Source organism: Chaetodon trifascialis, chromosome 5 (assembly GCF_039877785.1).
Source record: "Chaetodon trifascialis isolate fChaTrf1 chromosome 5, fChaTrf1.hap1, whole genome shotgun sequence".
NCBI lineage: Eukaryota > Metazoa > Chordata > Actinopteri > Chaetodontiformes > Chaetodontidae > Chaetodon > Chaetodon trifascialis.
In genome coordinates, this window is record NC_092060.1 from 14,301,514 (window position 1) to 14,316,718 (window position 15,205).

Here is a 15,205-nt window from a genome sequence, read left to right on the forward strand (position 1 = left end):
CCGTGTTTCTGTTAATTTTGGGACATTACACAGACTTACATTCATTTCTTTGAAACTTACCATAATCACAATTTGCCTAACCGTAACAAGTCTTCACCCTAAAATTTGCATTTTGTCCCCATAAGGAGGGCGAATCCCCACAACATGAGTAATACATGGCCACACACGTACACACACACACACACACACAGTGAGTGGGGTTTCCTAGATTTTCCAAATGATGTCAAATCAGAACAATGTGTCAACTCAGTAATCATTCTGAGTACTGTACAGTCAGACTGTGTAAGGTACAATACATTTCAGCCTTTCACCACAATGGGACTGACCCTCTTCGACATAAAGCCGAAACAGTTGTCAGTGTCACTTCCTATTCTCATAACTTAGCATCATGTGGCTCCCGGCTACTTCCTCTTTTGCTACGTATCAATACTGACGACACTATTTACTCTCCACCACATGCTTGGCGCAGACTTTAGGAAGAGAAACTTCGCCCTGTGTGCTTCGCAGCGTTTTAACTTCCTTTCGCACTTTATGAAGATTTGATCCGTGATGGATGGAGATGTGCTGTCTTTGTCATCTTGCTCATCATTATCATCAGCAGCAGGAACACAGAAAGATACTTCACCAAAGAATGACAGCAGCCTCCCTGAGAATCAACAGGAACACAAATCGACTCAAGAATTATGGTGTGTATGTCCACATTTCCACAGCCAGGGCTGGACACAAAAACAGGAACACATGATAGCAATCTTTCAAGATACAATATGTAAGTCCTCCAGTGATCCCATGAAGAGTGTCAACGCATGTTTAGTAATACGAAAATATTTATTGTAGGGCTGTTGTATTATATTGTAATCCAGTGATTCTTGTAACTGTCTGCCAGATGTTTGACCAAGCTTCCTCCCAAGCTTTCTTCTCATAGAGTTTGGGACTAATCCGGCATTTTTATTGTCTGATTAATCTATTAAATTCTAGCTGAGACCTAGGAAATATATAAGTTATTTTTCTTAATTTCATACCACCATGTCGGAGATGCTCAGACAGTTAAATGAAGAATTTCATTTCAATGATCAGAGCAACAAAGAGAGAGACTGTGGAGTTTCCCATGAGGTCATAAAGATGTAGGCTTCAGTTCATTGTTTCACAACACTGAGACTTTATGATGCTGTTAGAAAACACTTATAAATAGAAATGAAATAGGTTTTGTACGTATATATTCACTTCTTTTGTATACAAGTGATGAACAGTCATGGTTCTTGACGTGGGTGCACTTGGTGAACGGCGTCACTACACTACCTACAGAAATGACTTGTCTGCCTTAACAGTAACCATGTTGAAAGTCCACACTTCTCTCCTCTGTAAGGGGATTTGACTGTAGCCATAGCCCGGTTGCACACAGAGACAAATCTAGAGTGATATTTGTCAGGGTTGCCACCAGCAAGAAGGAAAGATATTATCTCCCTCTTTATCATATGCCATGGAAGTGAATTACCATATTGCTGCGGGAAGCAGTGGCATTTGGTGTCCTTCCAAGACGGATTGAAAACTTTGTGAAAGTGGGTCACACAGTGTGTATCGACTGTCAGAGAAGCTGAAAGAGAAAAGGCTCTGGATCGGGGGGAGACGTGGAGCATGGTTTGGTCCCAACAGGACGGCTGAATACACAGTGCTGACTTGCCAAGACAGGGTATTGGACATGGGTATGGTAGCATTTTGTGCTCATACTGGCCACTAAAATTAGATTCAATTTCATCTGTTTCAGCTTCTGCCTTCATCCTACACTTCCCAAACTGCAGAACTGTTGGTTCTGTGTGGATGATTCACTCATTAGTGGCCACAAACTGCCTTCACTAAAGCTCTTTCCTGCCTTGTTGAACCCAGAGGAATGACAGATGGTACAGAATGTTGATTTAGACAAATATTTTGACTCTTTCCTTTCATGTAATGGCCCTTTTTGATTATCTGATGAGCCCATGTGGGTTTGCAATGTATCTTGTAAATCTGTATCTGTATGTAAAATAGCAATGTATTTTGTGGGTAATATAATCTTACTTTAGTACAATATCCTTTCTAAAAATGTCACCTTCAGGACCTTCAGGAAAGTAGTGAAATGCCCTTGTTTTGAGCTTGATAACAAGAGTTATTCAGAGCCTTTGAGAAGTCTTCTTAAAGAAATAAGTCAGGTTAGATAATAAGATTGATAGTGCTCTCATGCCTGTACATAAAAGATATGAAGCTACAGCTAGCAGCCAGCTTGTTCAGCATAAAGAGGGAAACAGAGAGCCTGGCTCTGGCCAAAGGTCCCAAAATCCACCTATCAGAATATCACCACTGAATAACTGACCTTTTGTATACTAATTATTAAAACTTAAAAAATCAAACTGTATTTTGTGATTTTACGGGGGGTTGTCACTGTAAGGTTGCCAGGCATTGAGCAAAAACTCCAGCAACACACTGCTACCAACCAAAAAATAGTCCCACACATAATCCCCTGTAAAACCACAACTTGTTTGGGGGTTTTTGTTTGTTTATTGGTTGATTTTTGTTTGAGCCAGTTTAGCTGTTCCCCCCTATTTCCTGCTTTATGCTAAACTAAGTCAACCCGCTGCTGGCTGTAGACTTACATTGAACACACAGGCAAGAGAGCGGTACAAATCTTCTCATTTAACTCTCTTATTTAAATATGCAAATCATCATTTTTCCTTAAAAACTTTTCCTTTAAGCCTGAGAGAACAAAGTCTCATATTCCATATTTTCATATTTCCATGATCACCCGAGGGACTATACGTTGTGAACAAATAAACCTGACTGTAAAAAGATTTCATAGAGCATCAATAGCTTGTCAGGAATATATGACAAAAAATGAACTTTTCATATATCATTTTAGCATTAAAATAAACCTGCATCTTCCTATTTGTACTGCCTTGACCTGGCAATACAGCACTCTCAAATGGTGTAATACTGGTTTTCACATAGCAGGACACCGTGCGTACAGTAAGTGGATGAAAGCATGTGTTTGTGGGGGAGTGTAGCCTTCAGGGGGTTGAGAGGTGATCGCAGATTGTGATTCTTTATAGTACACAGCTCTCTCAGGTTACAGTGGTTCTGCAGTATGTTTGTGTGAATAAGCCCTGGGGGCTACATGCAGAGTTGTGTGTTCTTCCGTGAGCAGATTCCCCCTGGCCTTTAGATCTCTGCTGCCTGCCTATCAGCCATTCATTTTAGACCTCACAGCAGAACTGCTGCGAAGAAAGCTAGTTTGGCTAATTAATCTTTGCAAATATTTTTCTCCAAATGGCTCAGTAGAAATCAACATTTTCCAGGGATCATCACCCACATTGTCTCCAGAGGCTATCGATATGCAAACACATTTGATAGTAAACAGAGATTTTGATTGGCTTGGAATGTGGATGCAGAGATACGGTGTGCACCACTCTGTGTGTGTCTGAGTGTCTTGAGTACATAATGTGGCTGTGCATGCATGTGTGTGCGTGGGTGTGCATAATAGCCCCGATTCAGTTCTCTGTAAGTGCACTCTATGCGAGTGGGTGTTCAAAAGTACTCTGACGTTCTTTTGTGTGCACCATGTGTTTGCTTATTAATGGAAATCCTCTGCTAATGTTCTTCATCATGACTATATTTATGGCACATATTCTCTGTCTATCTGTGCATGGGTATACTGTATCTGTGTGTTTTTGTGTGTTCAGGACAGAGGATGTGAGTCCCGTGGGCGACAGGCTGCTGTCCACAGAGGAGCAGGTCACTCTAATCACTGAAAGTATGACCGTCACCTCCACCGACCAGGAGAAACTGCTGCTGCTCAACAAGAACACCGAGCTCCGCAGAGTCAACAAAGAGGTACAACTGGTGCAGATTCTCTGCAGGGCCACGTTTGTATTGCTGATGTTGGCAATTACATTTAGTTCTCTCTGAAAACCAGAGGAGGACTGTGGGCGTTGTGTGAAAACTGCTGCTAAGCTGTGAGGAATCATCATTAAAGTTACATTTTTCACAATTATCCAACCTTCGCTTCTTGATTTTAATTAGATGCTGTTCAATAAAAAGACAAAGAGACATGGGAAAATGATTCCCTCAACTGCTGTAAGCTGCCATGTATTTAGAGAGCGCACAAGTAGAGAGTGAAGAGTGAGGAGTCTTACCTCACCGACCTAAAATCACTTCCGGACGCTCATGTTGTTGTGGGGACAGACAGACGGAGGCGGCAGCAGTGATGACATGCAGGATGTTGTCGATGGCCAGAGTAGAGGCCACAGCACTGATGATTATATGACAAGATGGTGTGTTACAGCTGATGAAGCTGAATGAGGACTGGGACCAGGTGTACCGCAGTGCCACACTGAGTCTGCAGCACAGAATGGAGGCTTTGGAGCTGGAGAACACTGCCATCAAACAGCTCAATGGCAGATTGCTGCTGAAAGTTGAGCACCAACAGGTAAACACATAAAACTTCAGCCTCACGTGTGGGAAGTGGAACTGTTCCCACACAACTGAACATAAAGCCACACACATAAAGTTCATCGCACTGTTGTGAACGCTGATATGTGGGCGTAGATACAGTATATGGGGGGATTCCTAAACTGTGGGCTGTGGTGTGGCAGGTAGATGGTGGTGGGTAGTAGATGTGGTTTACATGTGTGAGGTTTACTGTTATTTTGGGGGTTGCAGAGTGCAAAGGAGTACTATGAACAGGCGCTGATGCAGGAGCTGAAGAAGAACCAGGAGCTGCAAGAATACATCCGACTGCTGGAGAGCACGATGCACCACCCAGACAAAGACTGCACACCTGCCAAACAGGTTATTATTGTCTGTCACCTGTCTGTGCAACTGATTAGTTACTAATCCTGTTTGACATATACTCAACTAAAAACAGCACAAAGACAGTATGTTTAATGTTTGACCTCATTAACTGACGGGGTTTTGTAAAGATTTGGACAGGAGCAACTATTGACTGAGAAAGTTGTGGAATGCTCCAAAAACACCTGTTTCACTGGTAACAGGTGATAGTATCATGATCGGGTATGAAAGGGAGATCCTGGAAAGGCTCAGTCACTCACAAGCAAGGATGGAGCGAGGTTCACCACTTTGTGAACACATGATTGTATAAAGGAGATTACTACACGAGCTCAGGAACATATTGTAAAACTGTTGTCAGTAAACAGTTTGTTTGCAAATGATTGCATTCTTCTTTTATTTATGTTTTACACAGAATCACAACAATTCAGGCTTGTTCTTGTATCTCTGTCAGTATTCTCTGATTGTCAGTATCCCTCATCAATTTGTCTTATGTCTTTACTAAAGGGCAGCTTCAGTGCCGTGATACACACTCCTGTGTCATGCCCCACCACTAATCATCCTGGAGGTCCCAACCTGTCACCCAGTCACATCTCTGGGTACAACCCCTCATCCTCCTCTTTCCCGGCTCCTTCCTGCCCAGAGGCAGGGCGGCAGAGAAAAAGCCAGAGCAGCAGTACCCCACCAGGAGCACTGGGAGACTCCCGGCAAGAAGTACAGGATCTAAAGGAGCAGCTGGAGGCACTGAGATGTCAGGTGGGCTGCTCTCTTCAGCAGAGCATCAAAAAATATTCTCATTTCAGATGTGAGGAGAGCAGCACTGATGTCAACTCACTGTTGCCAGGGGAAGATTTGCTTAATGCTTAAATTTGAATTAGATGGTGAACTGCACCACCAAGTGGTGGCTCTGTGCTGTTCTCTAATGTGTTCACTATGCAATAAGAGGTATCTGCATTTCACAAGATATGGCTTTGAGATTGGCTCACTGCCATATTGATTTCTTATGTGAGCAGACCCAGATTTATGAAGCAGAATATGAGACAGAGCATAACGACCACAAGCACACACTGCAGGAGAACCGCAGGCTGAGGAAGAAGAGGGAGGAGATGCGCCAACAGGTGGCACTACTGCAGGAGCAGGTAGTGTTTTATTTGTCTGTACCACACACACACACAACAGCACACACAAAATCACACATTCACACTTAGATTAAAAAAAAAAGATGATGTGCTTTGGCAACTGAGAATTCATGCCGTGCTGTGATTATTTTGTTAATCGTGTCAAACTAGACACTTCAGTGTCTTGCTGGATTGGTGGAAAGTAAAAGATAAATATGTAGAGCAGCAGCAGTTTAAACATACTGTGATCTAAAATGAAAATAAAGCAAAGGTCTCAATGAGATATTTTCACAGCTCCACATATCCCCCTAGGATATAAAATAACCCTTTCTGACAAAATGTGGGGATGAGCTGCTCTCTGAATGTCCTAACAGTGTGTTTGTCACTGAAAACGCCTTTTCCCTAATTTTGCTGTCTGTGGTTCTGACGTCGCTGCAGCTCAAGGTTTATGAAGATGATTTCCGACGGGAGCGGTCTGACAAACAGATGCTGCAGAGGCTGTTGTTGAAGAAAACGCCTCCCAACAAGGACCCTGTGCTTATCCACCGCTGCAATAATGAGCAGCAGCCACCAGGGGGAGACAAGAGGACACAAAGTGGAGAGAAAAGAAGTCAGCACCACCCACTCTGCCCCAAGCACTCTGGCAGGGACAAAGAGTCAGACTGAGGGAAGAAAGAAAGAAGGAAATAAAAATAACTGGATCACACACAATAACATTAGGTTTTAAATGTGACATTAAAATGAAACTCGTTCATCTGGAGAAGCAACACTCACAGAATTTGTGAGTAAAATTGGGCTCCATATGCAATTTTAGCACTCTGTCACACTCACTAACAGCACTTTTATCTGATTAATGTTGACAAAAATAACTGAAATAGCCTGTGAGCAAATCTGGAGTCAAATGCACTATTTGCTCTCTCAGCGTTCTGCTCGTTACCCTTCTTCATAAAGAAAGGTTACACATGAATTGTAGATTATAGTCTGCATTGTTTTTTCTGTGTATTACTTTACAGAAGCATTTAGCAAATTTTGTATCTATACATATTTAATATATCTAATATAGCTCTTTGTCTAAAGTTTGTTGTTTTTGCTTACTCTGATTATTATCAGACATTAAAAACTATAAGTAGTCAAAGTAATAAGATAAATAAAGTGTACAAGCTAAGCATGCTTGTGGTTTTCCACCTGCTTCAGTGTCTTTGTGACAGTAGAGCTTAACCACAGCTGTCAACTTGTCAATGATGATTGTTTAATTATTTCTTCTCTATGTGCTGCATTACTTTGAAGCCCGTAAAGTAATTGCTTCTCAGAATGTCGAGGCTCATTAAAAGAGTCGACTGCATGATGAATCTCAACAAAAAGTGTTTGCAATCACATCAGGAATTCAAACGAGGAAGTTGCACTTGAGTGGGTGTCCCCCACCCAGACAGCTATTAAGGATCGCTCGACTGTGTCTGGAGAGTGCTACTGTGTTAATGTTTCCTCATCCTTCCCGGTCACTGGTTCAGATCTGAGCTGAAACCACTGACACAAATCATCAGACAATAAAAGGTGGCCACTAGGTTATCTGGGGTTTCTTCTGTGAATTATTTTCCAAGCAACCTTGGCAATCTAACACACAGACACACACCCACATATATTCACACAGTGTAAAATGAGAATGACATGAAGCGCAGCGGGGTGATTAATCAACAAATGAGCACAGGAGGATGCAGGGCCACATGTTTCCAGTCACCAACCACTTCTGTGGTTTCCTCAAACTTGACTCCCACAGTTTTCTAAGAAGGAAGCTGACAACTTGTTTACGTGGTGAAGTCTCATCCTTTCTCACTAATAAAACTAAATAAAATCACCTGGTCAATAAGTAGACAGAGATAATAAGTGACTGTATGAAAGTGATTAGTTTGAAGGAAATCAGAAGGTTATGTATTTTTCATTGTAGCTCAAGAGAGCGAGTGAAGGTTTTTATAGGTTTTCTCACTCCTGGATTTTATTTTATTTTATTTTTTTCAGTCATTTTAGGGCAAAAGTATTGCGGTGCTCAAGCATAACAAAGAGTGCCTGTATTTTCATTACTTTGTTCAGTCAGTGAGAGAATCCAAAGGAAATACTGGAAGGCCTTGATTTTTTTTTACTGAATAAAATGTAAGGTTCAGTTCTCCTTCTGACCCTGTTTATTGCGACTAACCGTTTATTTACTTTTTGTACCACTCACGCAGAAAGACACACACATTTGTCTGTACAAAAAGGGTTCGCAGAAAGTATTGTAAGTTTGAAAATTACGGTTTCAAGTTTGGGAATATGCTTGATTTTGAATATGCTCCATGAAAAATGCTTCATTTTCAAGTCACTCCCATTAACCAAAAATCTTTGAATATTTGAAATAAAAATGCCTCCTCATTATATTTACTTGATGTTACCTGGTGTTGAAATTAGTACGCATTGAATAATCATGATCAAAACATATGATCAGAGTTAATGTGAACAGCTGGTAAAATAAACAAAGTGACAATACATATTGATTGCTGAGGGTATAAAGGAATTCTGTAAACTTTATTTTTTGCAATTGCATTCAACAACTTAGACGATAAAGGCTTTGAGAGTTTGGAAGCACTTGAAAAGTGGTCGAATTTTTGTCTTACAAGCTGTAGAAACCCTGATATCTAATGTTTTTTAATATACGTATAATGTATATATATATATATATAAAATACATACAAAAACATAAACTGATTTGAAATAATAGTCACAGTGATTTTATAATCCACAGAACAATAATTACGATAACAGTTAGAAGAAGATGGCCAGAATGTCATGTGAATTGACTTTTTCTTCTGTTATTCATCCTTGTCTCAGCCGTGTTCACACACTCACGCATCAGTCATCATTCCTTCACTAGTTCCTGAGTAGGAACGGTGAATATGAGGTTGTGATGACAGCAAACTCTGAGTTCTAATGAGTTCCTGTGGACTAAAAATGTTTCTGTCACATCAGTGTGGACCAATTTCAAGATGAAATGACAGCGCCAAAAATAGCCCTCAGGTCAAGAAATCATTGAGTGTCTGTTTCCTGGTTGTAAAACATAATAATTGTCATGTCAGTGGAGATAAGACAAGCCCGGAATGCAGTTCCTAAGATGGTGTCACTTTACTTTAGAAGAAAAATTCCCCACCACACCTGGACTGCACAACAATGGATGACAGCACGCACAATTGATCCTCAGGCTTTGCCTGTAATACAGTTTCCTTTAGAATTGTGAAATCACGTCACATGATTTCGGGATACTGTAAGATGCCGACAAACGATGTGGAGTTTCCAGGAGGTGATCTGAACACTATATAATCTGTGCCACAGAAGGACTTGACAGTATCCAGAGCCCAGACTCACTGAGAGAGGACAAGGCTGAACAGCAGACAGGTATGAAGACAATATAATGCTGCAACTGTTGAGTTCACTTTACAGAGTTTAAACTACCAACAATACTATTCATTAAGTAATTAGATGCAACAAGACCTGGACTAGATACATGTTATTTCATTCTTCCATTTTACTGTGCTTTGTATATTTCTTTTAATTGAATAGATTATGAATGCAGGAATTTAATAGATTTTTCACTGAGGTTTTGATGAGTGAACTGCTCTTTTCTTGACCTGTTTTAGTCAACAGATCTCATATCTTAATAAAGAGACCCTGACGTGGACAGTAGACTGGTTCAGACAGGCACTGAGGTGTAGTCACCAGGGTTATATTGGTCTTATAGGGCAGGTGGAACAAGGTGGTGCTCAGTGTGACCCACCTAAATGTGGTTAGATGTTTTCCCCATCAGGTGAGGTGGGCAGAGCATGCCTTCTTTTTATGCCTGCACAAACAACCAAAATTCAACTAGATGGAAAACACAGTCTTAGAATATATTTTAATGACACTTGCTCTCTCTCTGTCTCCCCCCTAACTTCCACCACGAACAGTTCGTACTTTATACAGTTTGGAAGCAGAAGGCCTGAGACGTCAGCAGTGAAGCAGTCTAGTGGAGATGATTACAGCCATGGATAAAGTGCAAGAGACCTACAACCAGCAGGGCTTCCTCTCAGCGCTGCCTGTGTTGAACGAGACGGAGCTGAGGGAGGCCAGGCACGCCTTTTCTGAGCTGGAGAGGGAATTTGGTAAGTGCCTCTGGAAAATGGAGGATGATGAGGGAAAGGATGACAAGGGACAGGAGCTAGTCAGAAAAAGGGAGAGCATGCAGAAGTAATTGAAAATCATAATTAATTAGATCCAGTTTGGTTATCAGGAAAGTGGTTGGGTGTGTGTATATTGTAGTAATCAAAATTAATGTTCACTTGCCTTTTTTTGGCCATCTTTCTTTTAGTTCCACTTAAAACCTAATGAAACAGGATCCTTTGTCAGTGAATGGGTCTATATTATGTGTTTGCATATTTCCAGGTGAAGCGTACACCCAGTACAGCCTCCACAATGTTCACCTTCAGTACCCGTGGGTGAGGAACCTGACCAGACATTCTCAAATCTTACAAGTGGTCAAGGCCATTCTGGGCCCTGACGTCATCCTGCTGGACTCCCGCTTCATCTGTAAATACCCGGCACTCAAGCCTGACATCCAGGAGAATGAAGGAGAAACAAAAGCTGATGGGAATGGTGGAGAGAATGGACTTCCATATGTGGCCTGGCACCAGGATATGAGGTAAATTCACACGCAATGAAAAGCTGCTGAAAGCTTTTGTTTTTCTTTGCTTCAGTTTTGTCTCACTTAATTCTTTTGTTTGCAGGTATTGGGGTATTGCTGGTGGCCCTGTTCTCTCTGTGTGGCTCGCTTTTGACGACTCACTGGAAGAGAACGGCGCGCTTCGGGTAATCCCAGGTACCTCAGCGATTCGTTTTTCTTTTCCTGCAAGTTTATGCCTTTAGCCACTGTCCTGGTTAGAGCTCACCTGAATAAAAGTAGATCTATCTCCATGAAAAGCTTTTCTTGACTCATTACATATTGGACTTTTTTGTCCTGTAGGTAGCCACTGCGCTGGCATGTTAGAGCATCACCAAGCCATCCGCCCTGGAAACATGCTGTCAGTCAATCAGGAGATCCCAGAGGAGATGGTGCAGGCAGACAAAGCTATGCTTTGTCCTCTGTTAGCCGGCCAGATGTCTGTGAGTTCTTTTTTTTTGTTAATCATGACAGGTGTTATGAATATGTTTGAGTGCAATGCAGGGTGAGTTAATTAGGATTTTGCTCTTGTGTTAATAGATTCATGATGGACTCCTTGTCCATGCCAGTGATCCCAACACATCCCAGAAGAGGCGCTGTGGGTTCGTGATCCGCTATGTTCCCACCTGTGCATACCCCATACAGGTAAGACAAACCTGAATGTCTTTATTTATTTTATGCAGGTTATAATTTCATAGTTTCAGACTTGCTCCATATTGATCCTGATTCTCTCTGTAGGATCCTGATCGTCCCAGGAAATTCCATGCGACAGAGTTGGCCTGTGGAGCTGATGACTTCAATCATTTCTCCAGCAAAACCACATGAATACTTCCTTCACTCTGCAAAGTTGCTTCTGCTCTTTCCCAGGGATATTTCTTATTTAGGTCAAATATGTACTCTATGTTATGAATACTATAATTTTATCAGAAATAGGTGTAAATTTCTGTGCTATACTGTATTGAAATGTCTCAACTGTGGATAAATGATTAATAAAATGTTCTTTTAATGTTAAAAGTGTGTGGACATTGTAATGTGCCACAAATAGATGTGACTGCACAGTTTTAAACTGTTTTGAAATAAACTGTCAAAATAATCTGATGAGTCTCAGTTTTTCTGTTTACCCAGTTTGCTTAAATTTAGCTAATTATCTGGGACTTCTATAACTTTACAAATGGTAACTTAATGAAAAATTGAAATATGATATGAACACTTCAGTCACTGAAGCACTAACAGCTTCTTCTGATATGAAATCTGTAAGATATCTGCACATAAAAGAGTTCATGAAGTTGATTAGGAGTTAATTACTTAACTCTACAGACAGCAATTTGCAGAGTAACCTTTGTTGAAAATGAAAAGAGCCAGTTGAAATACAACATCAAATGAAGAAACAAGTGTTATAACTTGCTAAAAACTCCTGTCCGTCTGTATAAAATCACAATTATTTGAATGTTTTATTGTAATCACTTTACCGTATTACATCCATGATTCACTCAACTGTCATAAATTCAGAGCAGCCTCAATAAAAGTGCTCTTACACAAAGCAAATTTCAAGTTTGCCTTTTTGTATATTTAATGCAAAAAAGTTGTCCAAATGTAGCACAATGTATTGTATAAAAGTTACCTTTAACAATTTAAAAGACTAATTTTTCTGATCTGAGCTACAGTCATACTGATTCTCTTGGGGAAGAGGATTTCAGAAATATGGAGGAAACATTTTAACAATACCAGAAGCTACAACCGTACTTGAACTACCATTTCAAAGATTGTGGGTTTTTGCAAATAAACTAGCAAACAAGCCTAACCCTAACAGAAAAGTGGTGCTGTTCCAAATGTAGATTTTGAAATCCCCTAAACATTAAGTCATGTATGAGTCCTGTGGTTAAAAAGGGCAATTGCCCTGTCACATGCATCTCCTTGCTGGGTCTTAGTTTGTTAACATACAGCCTAGAAAAGGTCTTGAAACTTGGCCGAATGAGACATTTCAGTGATCTTAAGACTCATCTGCTCTGCATCATGACCACTGTCTCCACCATGTTAGGTAAAAAACAAAAAAACAAACCACCATATACAGCATATATGAGAATTTGACAATATTAGAACTGCATTCATGTTGTGGATTTTCTGTGATTTTCATTGGATTTTTTTTTTTACAAAAGGAAACAGAAAAACTGTAATTTGTCGTGTATCTTTTATTGAAAATCTTCAAACAACACAGCAAGGACATAACATCAGATGAATGCTGAAAACTAAGTGTTCTAACTTGATATAAATGCCACACTTACACAGAAATCACAACTTGTTTTAAAGTAAATAAATACTCAGTGTGTGATTAGAGACTTCTTAAGCTAGTTTCAGTGTCTCCTTAACCATGACTCCTATTCCATCAAAAACTTGATGAATCGGTGCATTGCACATGAACGCGCAAGTGGTGACCAGCTTATTTTTGACATCAACGTGTGCTTTCTGCACATCCGTGTTGATGTGTTTGCAGCCCATCTCCTTCACAGCGCCTGCTGTCTGAGCATACGGCCACCTGAAGACCAACAGAGAGGGAAGGTTAGCGCTGCATATTGAGATTTACTTGCAACCATAGACATCTGATGATGGCAAACTATTTCACACACATTTCACACTCTTTGTCCTGGCCCACGGTGAGCTCACAGCCGGGCAGGATTTTGGCAGCGAGGATGGGAGAGATGCAGCACATGCCCAGCGGCTTTCCGGCTTTGTGGAAAGCCTTGATGAGCTTCTCTACATGTGGCTGGATGGTGCAGTCCTTATTCTTCACTGCCCAGTCACTCAGGTTCTTAGCCACACCGAAGCCCCCTGGATGAAAACACATGGAAAGTGGAGGTGAAAAAAAAAAAAAAAACAGAAAGAGATGTGAAACATTTTACTCTATTTCTCCCTGCTCATTTATTTATGGCTGGGCAAGCCTAACCTGGGATGATGACGGCATCAAATGCTGAAACATCTAGCTTGGCCAGGTCAGTCACGTCTCCCCTGGCGATGCGAGCGCTTTCCTGCAGCACGTTTCTTTTCTCCTCTGTGGGTTTCCCCTCACAGTGATTTACAACATGCATCTGATCTGCATTCAGAGCAAACATCTGCACCTGAAACGAAACATATAAAGCTTTCTTTATCAAATTGGCCTCTGTGTTGTATTATGACAATGCTCTTGTATAGCTAAATAAATGCACAGAAACACAGATGTGAACGTCCCTCTAAATAGGACTGGACACAGAAGTTTGATCACAGATAAATACACTGTGTTGCGTTTATTTCTCTTACTTTTGCTTCAGCCCGACTCAGATGAACAAGGACAGCGGAGGCCTCATGGACCTCTGTGCCATCATAGACTCCACAGCCAGAGAGAATAACTGCAACACGCTTCACCATGGTTTCTGTGAAGCACACATAAAGCACATAGGTTTGTAAAGGCTGTGGAGATATCTAGACTACTCAACTATCCTTTAATTTGATATCATATCACAGTTATCCTGGATCACATATGCAGAGCGCTGCTCCTGAGCCACCTGTTGCCCATGTTTACCAACTGTAAAAGATTCACAGAGCCAGGTGACCAGAGAGCTGCTGCTGCCAGGTAACACATCTGACACCAGCAACCACCAGTTACAGGAAGTGTTTGTCCGCAGTGCTACTTTGCATTTAATAAAACATTATAGTCTAAAATCAACATGTGCTCGTTCCTGGAATGTCAAGAAGAATCATTAGTTCAGTCTGATTAAAAGGAGAGCAGACGGTGTGGGTGGATCTCACCTTGTCTATAGATCGCTGGCCTGGCTTTACACTGTGTGCGAAGGACGTGTTCAGCAGCGGTGTGCTGGCTGTAAACTGAGGAGCTGTCTTTATAGTCCTGCCCGCCTCTCTGTCTCCTCCTCCTGCCACAACCTCCTGCTCAAAACACTGACATCACCTTAAGGCTAACCAGGAACTCTACTGGGATTAATTGCCGAATCACTCCGAGAGATAATTTAGTTATTGGTTAACAAAAGTGATGTAATGACGGAAGTTTTCAGTACTATTCAGTTTTGTTTTGTTTTGTTTTGTTTTGTTTTGTTTTTTTCATTTCCACGTACATGCTCTAATTTTTGAATTTTGATTTTTTGATAAAGAGAGGTATCTGAATTAATCTATGACTAGAGAGAATAAGTAACAGCTGCTTTAGGTACAATATGAATGTCAGTTCTTGTCCTTGTTTGCGTTTTATAGAGCACAGTTGCAGGAAAAAGATTCGTATATAAACATAATACATACATAAGCTCCATAAATAAACAAAATTATAACTGAGATTATGATCGTATTTGCGCAATACAAAAACAATTTGAAAACATGACTGGGGGCTACGGGTGTATCAGGCGTGTGTATCATAATCTGAAAGTTCCCAGTCAGCTCACTGTTTAAACACACTGCTTGAGGGATCATTTATCGCAGTAGTCTATTTTTCCTCCTCTGTGACGGACTGTATATTTTCCCCAGTAAGGTGCAGCCCTTCCTCTCAGATTTCTCCTGCGTGCTGACGTCACACGCGGCAATATAA

The 15,205-nt window shown here is 41.0% G+C and overlaps 3 protein-coding genes across 3 annotated transcripts; 2 read left to right on the top strand and 1 right to left on the bottom strand.

Moving 5' to 3' along the window:
* The first annotated feature begins 464 nt into the window (after positions 1-464).
* Positions 465-8,333, top strand: LOC139331331 (TNFAIP3-interacting protein 1). Its single transcript, XM_070962761.1, has 7 exons — positions 465-686; positions 3,708-3,858; positions 4,310-4,453; positions 4,687-4,815; positions 5,320-5,568; positions 5,826-5,951; positions 6,369-8,333. Exons 1-7 carry the CDS (start codon positions 550-552, stop codon positions 6,594-6,596), a joined length of 1,164 nt encoding a protein of 387 aa, XP_070818862.1. The 5' UTR covers positions 465-549; the 3' UTR covers positions 6,597-8,333.
* Positions 8,334-9,306: 973 nt separating this feature from the next.
* LOC139331615 (L-threonyl-[L-threonyl-carrier protein] 4-chlorinase) lies at positions 9,307-11,505 on the top strand. The gene is made up of 7 exons (XM_070963206.1): positions 9,307-9,347; positions 9,896-10,090; positions 10,371-10,626; positions 10,712-10,803; positions 10,948-11,087; positions 11,185-11,289; positions 11,383-11,505. The coding sequence occupies exons 2-7, from the start codon at positions 9,961-9,963 to the stop codon at positions 11,467-11,469; spliced, it is 810 nt and encodes a 269-aa protein (XP_070819307.1). The 5' UTR covers positions 9,307-9,347; positions 9,896-9,960; the 3' UTR covers positions 11,470-11,505.
* Positions 11,506-12,821: 1,316 nt separating this feature from the next.
* Positions 12,822-14,495, bottom strand: LOC139331441 (glutamine amidotransferase-like class 1 domain-containing protein 3, mitochondrial). The gene is made up of 5 exons (XM_070962909.1): positions 14,425-14,495; positions 13,936-14,048; positions 13,586-13,757; positions 13,269-13,470; positions 12,822-13,177 (listed from the first exon to the last, which is right to left on the bottom strand). The coding sequence occupies exons 2-5, from the start codon at positions 14,041-14,043 to the stop codon at positions 12,985-12,987; spliced, it is 675 nt and encodes a 224-aa protein (XP_070819010.1). The 5' UTR covers positions 14,044-14,048; positions 14,425-14,495; the 3' UTR covers positions 12,822-12,984.
* Positions 14,496-15,205: the final 710 nt, after the last annotated feature.